The sequence below is a fragment of the Lactuca virosa genome, chromosome 2, assembly GCF_052849685.1.
Source record: "Lactuca virosa cultivar CGN04683 chromosome 2, Lactuca_virosa_CGN04683_v6, whole genome shotgun sequence".
NCBI lineage: Eukaryota > Viridiplantae > Streptophyta > Magnoliopsida > Asterales > Asteraceae > Lactuca > Lactuca virosa.
Window position 1 is genome coordinate 165,853,457 of NC_136427.1, and position 13,933 is coordinate 165,867,389.

General features: G+C 31.4%; 1 protein-coding gene across 1 annotated transcript; it reads right to left on the reverse strand.

Annotated features, from left to right (window-relative positions):
- Positions 1-7,287: 7,287 nt before the first annotated feature.
- LOC145159689 (protein GL2-INTERACTING REPRESSOR 1-like) lies at positions 7,288-8,197 on the reverse strand. The gene is made up of 2 exons (XM_079078709.1): positions 7,974-8,197; positions 7,288-7,861 (listed from the first exon to the last, which is right to left on the reverse strand). The coding sequence occupies exon 2, from the start codon at positions 7,813-7,815 to the stop codon at positions 7,480-7,482; it is 336 nt and encodes a 111-aa protein (XP_078934835.1). The 5' UTR covers positions 7,816-7,861; positions 7,974-8,197; the 3' UTR covers positions 7,288-7,479.
- Between the last annotated feature and the right edge of the window lie 5,736 nt (positions 8,198-13,933).

Here is a 13,933-nt window from a genome sequence, read left to right on the forward strand (position 1 = left end):
AACTCTTGGGCATACAAGATCTTCTAGCAATTTAATATGATTGGATAAATAAGTTCCTTGAAAAACTACATTGAATCCTTCCATTCAAGAATCACCTAGAAATCTTTTATGACATTCATAGATTAAACTATATTTGGAATAAAGTTAAATATAGAGATATTTGTATTCACGGAATCCACATATATCAAAATTAAGTTGGACCCATTCATGAAGCTCTTCTATAAGCTAAGCATGGAAGTTCAAGCTTGAGCTATAGGACTTAATTATTCTAGTAATGAGATTTGATTTTGATTTGGTATTTGGATTCTGGAACATAATAACAACAGCCATTGTATTGTTTATATATATTGGGATATGATATTTTCAATAATACTTGTCATGTTCTATATTAACATGTTTAATACTTGAATAATCTAGTTATTATGCAAGTCCATAGTCGGTCATATTTGTGGGAACAACTATGAGGTAAGACTAATATGAATTGGATTTGTTAACTTTCATATGATGAAAGTAAGCAAAGTGGTGTATCCAAGTTCTTAGATACTTGTCAGAGAACAAGCATGGGACATGACCCATTTCAAGATCACTTCATGGATCGCTATCATGAATGATACTTGATAAAAATGTTATATTTGTATTCTTAGACTTGAGATACATATTTCAGAATTGAGTGTAGGGAATGTTATACTTTGATATAGTTAAATGTTGCTCTTTGACCAGACAGCTATAAAAGTCATTATTGGGTATAGTATGAACTATACAAGAGGCTTATGCAATCACAATAAAAATTGTTCCTTTTATGTGTTGAGAATTAGAAATCTAAAGCGCCTTAATAAAAGTTGAACATTAAATGATAATGAGTGTGATTCATATCTCATGTTCAACGTGATGTCTGTAACAAATGGATAACTGATAATTTACCTTACACATCAATTGGAGCTTTAAGCTTTTTGGAAATTGGATGTTGTTGAATGACATTTCATCATGTGTTCTTAAGGGCATTAAAATGTTGTTATACGTTCATCGTTGTCTATATCAATCAACAATGAGTCTTGTTCAAGTGGGAGATTGAAAGATTTATATGCTTAATAATCATTTTACAATAATATTACTAATAATACATGATCCTATAGGGTAACACCAATAACAAGTTGACGTAAATATATTATTTATAAGGATTTTATTCTTGATAAATAATTATAATTCTTGTAATTAATTAAAAACTATTTATTTTGAGAAAATAATATTATTCCAATATAAGTACCATGATTTATATCATAAGGTATGATATATAAATTCATGTACATTTTTTTGGACTTAAAGACCTTTTTATCTTTTACTAAGATGTCATGGCTTTATAAAATATAAAACTTTGAAGAATTTTATAAAAAAAATGCTTATTCCTTTTATATAAAAGATTAGTAGCTTAAAGTGGGGACATGATCTTATACTTTTGCTTATTTTATATAAGTAGACATGTTTTAGAACTATGACTTGATAATAAAGCATGATGTACTAGAGGTCTTTACATGGCTTGCAAGTATTCCTTTTTCTTTAAGGGAAAACCACGAAATTCTATCAAGCTCTTTCACTTTTTCTTCCTTTTCTTCTTAAATGATTAAGTTACTTGGAAGTGAAGATGATAGTTGATATCTTACTTTAAGAAAAAAAATGGTTTTTGTTCTTAAAGGATTAAGACATTGTTTTACAAGAAGAAGGAGTAGCATCCAAGTTAATTTAATAATTGTTGGTGGATATCTCAAGAAAATTTCTTTCTTGAATTCTTCACTCCATCAACTTTCAACATTCCAAGATGATCAAAGTTTTCAAATGTTGTAACTTTTTCTTCCTATCGTTATTTTAATCTTTCATGTTCATGCAAAACGATCATTTTGGTGTCATAAAATATTTTTATGTTTATTCAAGATTTTTAAGTTTTCGGTGCGGTTTTTAGTGCTTTTAGAAACCGAGTTTTAAATAAAAGTCACTACTTTTTATCGTCAGAAACAAGGTTCATTTTTAGTAAAGCTTAATGTCATAAAAACCATCAACGTTTCAGGTTTTTTGTTGGTTTTGTCCAAAATTGAATTTATGTCCGTTTTACCCTCATATTTTCCAAAAAAGATATTCGGTTTTACCCTTTTATCGGTTATAACAGGTTTTCCAGGTTACCATTATATTAATTTCGCAAAAAACCCTTAAGTTTACAGTTTTCTTTTGGGTAAATTACACGGATGGTCCCTATGGTTTAGGGTAATCTGCGTGTTTGGTCCCTAAAAACTTTTTTTAACTCGGACCATCCCTACTTTATATTTTTGTTGCACGTTTAGTCCCTGTCCATTCTAAAAATACTAATTTACCCTTATTCTTTTTTTTTCCTTTTTTAAATTTATTAATTTATTCAAAATAAAATAAAATATGGGCCATTTATTCTTAACCCTATCCCTAAAGACTGGATCTTACTCAAACCCCTTTGCCTTTACCTTGTTGCTCTCGTCCGCCACCTCCTCCACACACCGACACATCCCTTCTTCTTCCTCCCTCGTCTCTCGTCTCTTCACTGGAAAGTTGCACATGCTCAGTCGCACACACACACACACTATTTATCTCTCTCTCTCTCTCTCTCTCTCTCTCTCTCTCTCTCTCTCTTCGAGTCTAAAATCATCAAGTTCTGATATCGGTTCGTGAAACAGCAACGAAGATGAGATGTACTTCGGCGATTATGGATTTGTGTTTTTTCTGGTTCGTTTTGGGATTTTCACCCTAGCAGTTCAAAGTCATGAACGATTTCAGGGTTGTTTTGGGGATTTCTGGTTTGTTTTTATATTTTTTCTAGTTCGTCGTTTGGGAATTGGAAATGCCAGTGGGTGGTAAAAGGAGATCAAAGAGAAGCTTGGAAGGAGATAGATGATAGGTAGAAAAAGAGATTAAAGCTCAACTAATCGAGTATTTCATCTCAAGAAAAAACCCAGAAAAAAAGGTTGATTTCCATTGTTGGTGTTATGCTTAATCAGGATGTTCTTGTTTCTGATGGCGCCCACCAAGTGTTCGATCATTTGTATAGTCAGATTTTTTTGAAGATCATGGTGAATCATATGTGAAGTTTTAAACCCTTCAATTAATTGGCAGAACTCTTAGTGTTATGCTTAATCCCGGTGAATAAACTTCTCCCCACCACCATCTTTAAACCCAGAAATCTTAGTGTGGGAGTCGATTTCAGTTTTGCTTCCAAACAACTTAGAACATTTTTTAGGAATCCAAACATGGAGAACCAAGGAGTTTTTATTTGCAATAGATTATTTGCTTCTGAGATTTTTTCTGGTGGAATCTAGTATTTTCCGGTGGAGTCCGGCATTTTCCGGCAAGAGGAGTGAGATTTTTCGGCAACTGAACATAAGGAGGGAGGGAAGGGGAAGAGGGTTCAGTGGTGTGGGTTCTTGAATCAAAGAAATATGATTTTAATTAATATTTTTTCTATACTTATTTAATATTTTTTAATTAACTAGCAATTTAAATAATATAAAAGAAATAAGTAAGGATAAATTAGTCTTTTTATAACGGACAGAGACTAAGCGTGCAACAAAAATATAAAGTAGAGTTGGTCCGAGTTAAAAAAAAGTTGTTAGGGACCAAACACGCAAATTACCCTAAACCACAGGGACCATCCGTGTAATTTACCATTTTCTTTTACATGTTTACCCTTAAGCTTTTATCCTAAGTACTTTTTTCATATTATAAATATTAATGTAGAAAAATTGTATTTATATACAAAAAAATTATTAAATTAAATATTTTATTTACGTTCATATATATATATATATATATATATATATATATATATATATATATATATATATATATATATATATGTTTTTTTACGTTGTTACACCATTTAAAACGTAAAAAAATATTTTTAGAATAATAAATATGTATTTTTATGGCTATAGTTTTTAGAAGTATAAATACATAATTTTACATTTTTAGAAATATTAATATATATATCTATACTTCTAAAAATATATTTATACTTTAAAAAAAGAATATAGAAATTCATATTTACACTTCGAAAAGTATATATATATATATATATATATATATATATATATATATATATATATATATATATATATATATATATATATATATTAAAAGTACATATATTTTTAGAAATATTAATATATATATATATATATATATATATATATATATATATAAGCGTAAAAATAAATATTTGTACTTCTAAAATACATATTAATATTTCTAAAAAATATATGTACTTTTAATATATATATATATATATATATATATATATATATATATATACACACACGTATATGATTGATCAAGTTTTTTTGCATATAAACATGTTTTTATTAATATATATACTTTTAAATACATAAAAATACGTATTTGTAGTTTTAAAAACATATTAATTTGTTGTTTTTTTTTTGGCATTTTAAACGGTTTAACCAGGAAAAAAACCACATATATAAAAAAAATAACATTTAAAAAAAACATAAATACAATATTTAATTAAATATTTTTTGTATATAAATATGATTTTTCTGTATGAATACGTATAATATGAAAAAAGAAATCTACGGGTAAAAGCGTAAAAATATTATAAACTTAAGGGTAAAAACATTCAAAAATAAATAAATAAATAAATAATAAACCTATAAACTTAAGGGTTTTTTGTGAAATTAATATAATTGTAACCTAGAAAACTTGTTATCACCAGTAAAACGGTAAAACTGAACATTTTGGAGAAAACCGACAAAAACCTGAAAACTTTAGTGTTTTTATGACATTAATCATTTTAATAATGTACGTTATGTTGGTGATTTTAGTATTATCAATATATTTTGGTTTATTTATTATTAATAATGAGATAGGTTGAGCTTCATTTACTAATCGAGATAGGAAGTGCGGGGTGCACACTCAGAGTGATAAATATGAACTCGGGAATACATGGGCCTTGGGGAAGTGCCCATGGGTGCAGGGTTCCAAGGGGTTGCGCCCCTAGCAGGGTCTAGGGGCAGCCCCCTTAGCGAGGTCCAAGGGGCAGAGCCCTTGGCGGGGCTCGGGGCAGTGTCCCGAAACCTAAACTGGTTTTATTTTTCATCCATGTATTTTTCCCGCCAAAATTCACTTGATGACATCATGACGATGCAGGTGTTGGTTATGTCCAATACCTACCTGTTTTGGCGCCAAATCTGGATGCAAATGCCATTAAGCACATTTCCCTCTTGTATAAGAACTCTTCATGTTTCAGAAAACAGGTTACAAATATAGTCTAAAAATCGTATTACTAAGATTTTTGATCTATCTCTCAAGAACACATTAACAGGTATTTTGTGTTTTACAATCTGAATTAGGTCTGTAATTCATATTGGTTCATTCTTAAATTATCCTACTTTTGAATTCGTGTACCCCAGGCTAAAGGGACAAACTACAGATTTCGAAAAGTGTTTGAAAACACAATTCTTAAATCTATCCAAGTTTGTATTTATTGTTATTTTGATCCCTTATAAATCTTAATACGCGAAAAAGAAACACCACCTTAGGGTTTGTCTTTAACCATGATATACTTCATGGCAATCACACTTGAAATGAAAGACGGATACAAAATAACCGATTAAATCTCGTTTTTCCTATTTGATAGAATAAATATACAAGTACATATATCTATATAATCTATGGATATTAGCATCCTCTTACGAACCCAAACAAATATATATGGAAATATAAAACAAAATGAACATAAAAAAAACATATTTACATTATATACATATGTATTCCCATAAAAAAGATATAAATACCGGTGCTTTGTAACACAATATATCATCATCCCAAACAGGGTTTTATATGTACTATTTTATTATCATGACATATTATATGGAAATTGAGTAATTTAAACGTAATGTAATATGCTACTCAAAGAAAATAACCAAATAATTTGATTTCCGGCAAAATAACCATCAAGTCCGAAATGAGAAATTCCGGATTGACAAAAAATAAATTTTTTTTTTGGTAAAAAAATATATTTCGGACTGACATTCTGAATTTCGAGAAAAAAAAAAAAAACTTAGGAATTTTTGAAACAAATTCGAAATCCAATTACAGTTCCTTAATTTCTATATATTTTTTTTACTAAAATCTAACAAAAACTTAAACAAACATAGACAATAGAAAATATATTGAAAATATATTTGATACTATAATTTGAAATCATACCATCGATTGAAATGGTAACAATAAATAATTCGAAATAGACTTTTCCGATGTAAACAGAGAAATTTCTTTGAAAAATGTTACAAAAAAAAGAAACTGGATTTGAAGAACAGTACGGAATAGTATATTCGAAAAAAATGGTCATTTTTTAAAAACTAAAAAATAATTACTTTAGTTAAAAACTCATTTATAATAGTTAATTTATTCAGTTTACCTATGACTATAATCTATCACTTTCTCAAAAGAAGTATTGGTATATATAGAACATGTACACATTAAGGTCATGTGGATTATTTACCAACAAATCGTACTAGTGGGACTTAAATACGTAATTATCCACTCAACTGCTCTTGAAATTCAACAGCATATTTGCTTCAATAAATAGTTATTCAATATGTTGGTACAACATCATAAGCTAATAAATGACTTAGTAGAAAACTGAGTTTTCAAGAAAGATTAGAAAAATCACATTTAAAGATGGTACTAACATTGCATATAAATTATTACATGTATAATAACAAGATTTGAACTTTAACTATAATTTATGATAAGGAACCTTTGTACTTCTCATAAGTTTAAATCTTAATTTTTGTTATTTGTCAATATACAAATCATCTTTAGAAGTAGTAATATTAATTTTAGCTAGAAAGCTTGTATTCTATTTATGTAAAAAGAACAATTTAAATATATTCTAATTTAAATATACTCTGTAATCAATATTATTTCTATATAATATTTATCAAGATAACAGTATATGTGATTTCGTTGTAGTTAACTCTCTCCCATCCTGGGAAATTTTAAGAAGTAACCTATCGTACATTTGTCGAACAATAAAGTGATCTGACGTGTCATTCTGTACATGGACATAACCCGAACATAGTAACACTATAATTAGGCATAAAATAGATAAAATTAAGCCAATTATCTTTTCAACGGGTAAATTGGAAATTTTGTAAATTAACCAAGTTTACAATAACACTGTGTTTTAAAAAAATTGAAATTACCTTTGTAACCTCCTAAAATTTAGTACGTAGGCCGGATTAAAGACATAAGTAGAGGGGTAAAATGGGTATTGTCATTCGAACTCCATTCATGGGACACGGTTAAATAACATAATTCATAAAAGTAAAAAATTAAAAAAACAAAAAAAACAAAAAAACCAAAAACAAAAAACAAAAAAGAAAACCCTAATAATACTAGTGCTAAGTTATAAAAGCTTTTTCACCATGCATCTTCAATCTTCATTCAAGACTTTCTTGTTTTCTTGGTGGAGCTATCATGGACGACATCGAGCAACACGGTGCTCTTGCATTTAGGGCATTTAGGGTAGTCCTCAGCAAGCATAACGTACATCAGGCACCGAGGACATCCAACCAGCATCATCGATGTGGCCTCTGGGCTACTTGAGTACCGGAGCTCCGTCTCATCTTGGATGTTCTCCGATGACACACAGGAAGTTGTCGGTGAAATTGTGGCTGATCTGCTAGGTGATTCTTCCGTACGCCGGTGAGCTATTGGTGGCGACAAATTCAGCTTCAAGTCGAGATTCCTACCACCACCTCTTCCGTTTCTTCCACTCATCTTCTCCGAAATCAATCTGTTCCCAGATTTTGATGATTTAAGTCAACTGTGGAAACCAAAACACAAAAATCTCGATGAACCAAAGTACTATAATTTGACTATAGGATATACATCGTATTTAAGGACAACACATGATCAAATAACATAGAAGAATTTACCTTGAGATTGGCAACTCCTGCTGAAGAACAAAAGAGGGAGATTAAGGCGGTGATCAGGAAAAGCACCACCGCTAGTGAGATGGGTTTGTTGGTTTAGAGGCTCCAAGGCCATTTATACATATATTTATATGTAAACAAGAATTGAGAGATAGATGGTTTGCTTTAAAGCTTAATTTAATGGTGTAGAGAGAGATTGAGGAGGAAGAGAATTGAAGAAGGTGTGGTAGAAGAGGAGATAGTTGTAAATTGAGGGGCAGGAAATGCATTAATTATTGGAAAAAATCCCGAGATGGATACAGAAAAAGGAAATTTGTAGTAAATATTTCAACTAAATAATATTGCAGAAGAACCCCTCTTCATTCATTGTTTAGCCATTAGTCATTCATTTAGTTTTAGTGTGAGCAATAATGTCCCTGTGGTTTTCATTATTCACTACTCACAGCTCACTAGTCTTATCGTACCATGTTAAAAACCAAACGCTTCATAGATGTATGTATGTGTACAAGGTCTACATAGTAGGTAATATGAATTCATAACAAATGTACAACCTAAAAATTTTACCAACTGCTTTTAAAGCTTAAACCAAATTTATAACAAATCCAACCACACCACTTGTTAAAGTCTATAATACATATATGCATATATTTATGTATGATAGCCTTAGACTTATTAATATTAATTCACTCTTCCCACTTATCATACTAATGTTTACACATGCAATACCCTATTTATGGAATCATACCTAACAAATAACTCTTTTGCTTCATTTCTTTTCACTTTTTTGTTAAAATTTTATCACTTATATTTTTTAAGTAAAGAAGTCTCTTTAATAAATGTTTGTGTCCTATATATGTATGCATGTACGTTGTGATTTATTCGGTTTAGTGACAAATATATATATATATATATATATATATATATATATATATATATATATATATATATATATATATAGTTAGGTTCATATGTGGATGGACATATATTGTGTGGTCTTAGGGACCAATAAGATTTCAGAAAAATTTAAATCATTAAATTAATAAATAAGGGTAGTTTGGTCATTTTATTTTTATAAACCAAAAATAAATTCCTATATTTTTGGAAAATCCCATAAATCACATCTGCAATACTTAAAATACTTCATCGTCGTAACCCTAATTTGTTTTCACGTCTCTGATTCTTCGAAATGTACAGAGCAATCGGCTTCCTCCTGTTACAACAAACATCCAACAAAGGGCACGGTTTACCCTTTTCACTTTCAATAAAGAATTCATCCTAAAATTATTTGTTAAACAACTCCCAAGTCTATGTTCAACTCTACTATCAAGTAAAACATGGAAAACTCTACTATCAAGTCTATGTTCAGCTCCTATTTATAGGATGATGAAAGTACAAAAAATACTAAGGCTAGACATTACGCTTCGTTAAAAAGAAGCCTTAGCAAATACATAGAAAACATACGAAATTGACAAATACACAGACTTCGACATATTACAAGATATTTCGACTCTACAATCTCCCCATTTGTAATCATGTCGAACTTTTCAATTCGTGAGAATCTGTGCAGCAAAGTGCATCATCCTTCGTATCTCCGAGTACCATGTCATTATCTTCCTTAACTCAACTTTATCTCCATCATTATTCTTCTTGCAATTATTCATACGAACAATGAAGTTCGTAGATTGCGAAGTAGTATATCTTTCTATCTCTGAAGACTGGAATAAAAACCTCTTAGCTTTGCCATTATTATCTTTTCCTGCAAAGACCAATCCAAAATTCTTTAAGCATATCTCCCCATCAACATATTTCTTCAGTTCAGCTTGAGTCTTCGACAATTCCATAGAAACTTTCAATTCCTTTCCCATTGCTGATGTTAACTCCACATCAGTCAATGCTAGACAATCATAGTAATTGTCTATGAAGATTTTGATATGGGCAAGACCAAGCCTCAATACATCTTTGTGAGTCCCTTGAAGTTGCGAAGCCTCTATGTCTTTCAAAATTAATGCAACTTGAATCAGGTCATTCAAGTTCATTAGAGGAAAATCAGCAACCGAGAAATCACATACTTGATTGTTTGCTCTTACAACATGATACCGAAAATTCTGTATCATATTCTCGAACATTACATTTTTTTTATACTAACAACCTTCTTGATCTTCACTAATGACTATATGTCTTCTGGTTCTTTTCCAACAACCGCATGAAACCTAAGTTTCATATGAATAAAATCATCCTCGTTGTCGAACTTCTCAACTATATTGTACTGAGCCATGATAAACATCATTTCATTCACCAGAAAATCAAGCTGATTCATATCAGTGTTATTGATAGAATAGTTTTTCTTAGGCTTTTTCTCAAACGCATACATGTGATTGAAAGCAACTCCTGCTTCAATATTCTCATAGCTATACAACTTCTTTGGATCTCCCTTATCCATACCAGGTGGATCACTTTCACGAAGTCTTAGTATGCTTTGTATCTGCCTTTGTTTCTCCATTTCAGTTTTAATTTCGGCCTTCTTCTCTTCTTTCGATTTTTCAACCAAAATCCCCTTCCCTTTTTCCATCATCTTCAGAAGGTTTTTGTTTAGAAGAACTTCAAATTCCTACTTCAGTAGAAGAGCCAATAACAATTCCCTTCATAATAGGTTTTGTTGTTGTCTTGATGGCTTCTGTTATAATCACCTTTGAAACTATCGGTGTTGGGTCTTGAGTAGATACAACTTTTGTTAATTCACCAGTAGTTACACTATTCTCAATCTTTTTCGACTTATCAACCCCTTTTGTAATTTTCGAAGATTTGCCTTCTTGAATTTTCTTTTCTTCCCCTTGTACCCCTGTGACAATAGGAGGGGCACCAGCAGGCAACATGTTGGCAAATTTCGAAATTAGAGCAACATCCTTCTGAATGGCTTGATCCAAACTATGTAACTTCTGAATTAAAAACTCATGAGTTAAAAACGAAGTTGGAGACGGTTTCGACACTAACTGTCACACCCCCAGATCAAGGATGGCGGAAACGTCCGGGGGTGGCAGACTTCATGTATAGTATCATAACAACCAGTATAGTAGTGACCAAAGCAGATATAACCATCATAAATATAATTGAAAAAGTTACACCTTAGTATGAGTTTACATGTTTCAAAATCAATTACACTATGATAACAAAATGAAATGTTTGACGTCTTAACGTCCCATCCTCAAAAGCTGTTGACTTCCAGTTTCACTGATTTCCTGAGAATTCAAGTAGTTTCGAAAAAGTGTCAACAATTAAGTTGGTGATTTCATAAGCTTTTGGATGTAAAGTTTGAAAACCTTTGTTTGTAAATGTAATGTATACTTCAAGAAAATCCAATGTTTACCTTATAAAAAGTGATGTAGTCTTAAATCCCAAGACTGAATGTATGTGTGTGTTTTGTACTTGTAACGTGTTTGTAAATGTCTTGTATACTCAAGAAAAATCCAATATTTTCCTTACAAAATGTTATGTAGTCTTAAATCCCAAGACCGAATGTATGTGTTTATTTCGTACTTGTAACGTGTTTATAAATGTATTGTATACTCAAGAAAAATCCAATATTTTCCTTACAAAATGTTATGTAGTCTTAAATCCCAAGACCGAATGTATGTGTATGTTTCGTACTTGTAACGATGTATGCAGTTTTAAATAGTTAAAACCCCTTTTTAAAGTAGAATTTCCCGTAAACTTGAAATGTTGTTAACTCCCTATGTGAATCGCTATAACCATACTATAACTAGAATGAACCTGCTACAACGTTTTTCAGACGTCAAGATCTTATGACTTTTATTACCCGTAGACCTGCAGGTCCTGTTGTAGCTAGAAGCAAGGTGTGGGGTGTCAATCCCAATATAGATCTATACACAATTATCACGCTCTCCCTACAAGAGACTCTGGTTATAACTTGCAGGAATTTTAACCCGTACTCTAAGAGTACAATTGAAGAATTGTCTCACAACTTACGTTAACGAGTTTACGTGTGGTTTGAATGTAAAACATTTTTCGTGGTGGAAGTGAAATCTCCCTTTGTGTAATAAATTCGTGATGTGAAATCCATAAGCTATACCTATTATAGTTTATCATGTAGTATATGAAAAACTCGTTTGTATTGAGTGTAAAACATTTTATGTGGTGGAATTAAATCCCCTTTTTATGTAGTATGATTGTATTGTAAAATCCATAAACTATACATATTATAGTTTATTGTACTTGTTCGAAGTGTATGAAAACCTTTATCATGAATGTTTAATTATGTTTATGATGTTAAACTAACAAGAAATACATTCAACATTTAGAAACTTATTGTTATACACTTTGCTCAACATGTTACAAAGTGTTATATATATTGAAAGCTATTAAACTAGCCTTTCACTTTACTGCACTGTTTTAGGAAAATCATAGGAAAATCATACAGAGTCAAAAACTGAATCCATAAACTCTGAGAGTTTAGAAAATGTGTCTAGTTCATTCATAATTTTTATTATGATTTTTAGAAGTATCTAACTTGTGTGAAAATGTTCATATTCAGAGACTGGCCCGAATTCATTTCTGGAATGATAGGCAGTTTTGTAAAAATCACCATAATTTGTAGAAAAATCGTTTGGATATGTGCAAGTAGTCATTAGAAAGGTATAAACCTGAACTACTTTCATATTAAACAATTTTGAAAGGTATTAAGTTTAATATGGTCAAAACAGTCTGTGAATAGGACTCAACTTTTCTGTGAAAAGCTGAAGTATGAGTTTGAGTTGTGTTAAGGTGATTTAACTTGTATTCCCCCCCCCCCTAAAACTTAAATAAAACATGAAAATGTGGGTGTATGAACTCACCTTGAGTGATTTCCTGAGATGAATGTGGAAGAGGAGAGGTTTCCAAGTCAAGAACACTTGGGAGGTGCTTGAAGATTTGAAGATCCTAAGAAAAAATATAACCATATTTGTATGAGAGATCCATGATTTGTATGAAGGTGTGTAGAATGTTCAAGTGTGGGATGAAGATACTTACCAAAAGTGAGTGAATAGCTCAATATCTGCCTTGAAATCTCGAGTTTTAGAGAGGGAAAGTGAGAGAGGTATGTTTGCTTTTTGGTGAAAGAGTGAATATTTTGGGAGGAGAGATAAGGATTTTTCCAGCTTTTGATTAAGGTGACTTGTTGGGGAAGAGTGTGAGAGGACAAATAGTTGACTAGATAGAGATGAATAGTGACTGAGGGTTGTCATAGGGTGGGTATGGGAGATAGTTTGTGTCATTACTTTATGGGGAAGTCAACACTCAAAGCCAATATCTTGCACAAAAGATATTATTCTTAGCTAAAGGTTTCCCTCAAAATGTGATTGAATTATGAATATACAGGGTCTTATATGTCAAAATATAAGTTTGGGTGAAAACCCCATGCAAAAATCATGAAAAATGAGCTTAAAACGCGAAAGTGGTCGAAAACCGGGAAAAGGAGGCGAACTTCTGAGGTATGGGGTGAGGGTTCGGTCCTTGGAGCTTAGAACCGAAGGTAGGTTCGGTCTCTAGGCTGGGAGCCGAAAGTAGTTTCGGTCCGAGAATTCTCGCGTGCGAAATTGCTCGAGTGGGAACCGAAGGCGGATTGGAAGCGAAATGGACCGAAAGCGAAATGGACCGAGAGCAGGCGGAACTTCGGTCTGAAGGGACTTTATTCGAACTGAAAGTGAGTTCGGTCCTCAAAGGGGAGTTCGGTTCTAAGATTTTTCGGGTCTAGGACGCTTCGGTTCTTTAAGGGAGGTTCGGTAGTATTAGGGATTCGGTCCTTAAGGCTAGTTTCGGTTCTATATGGCTGATTTTCAAATAAACTTCTCGTTTCAAGTGATTTTTGACTAAGTTAAGGGTCGGATGCCCCGAATGATTATAAAAAGTTGAAAGAGATTTTGTGACAACCCAAAATTTCTATCTTGTACAACCGTTCAATTCAATCA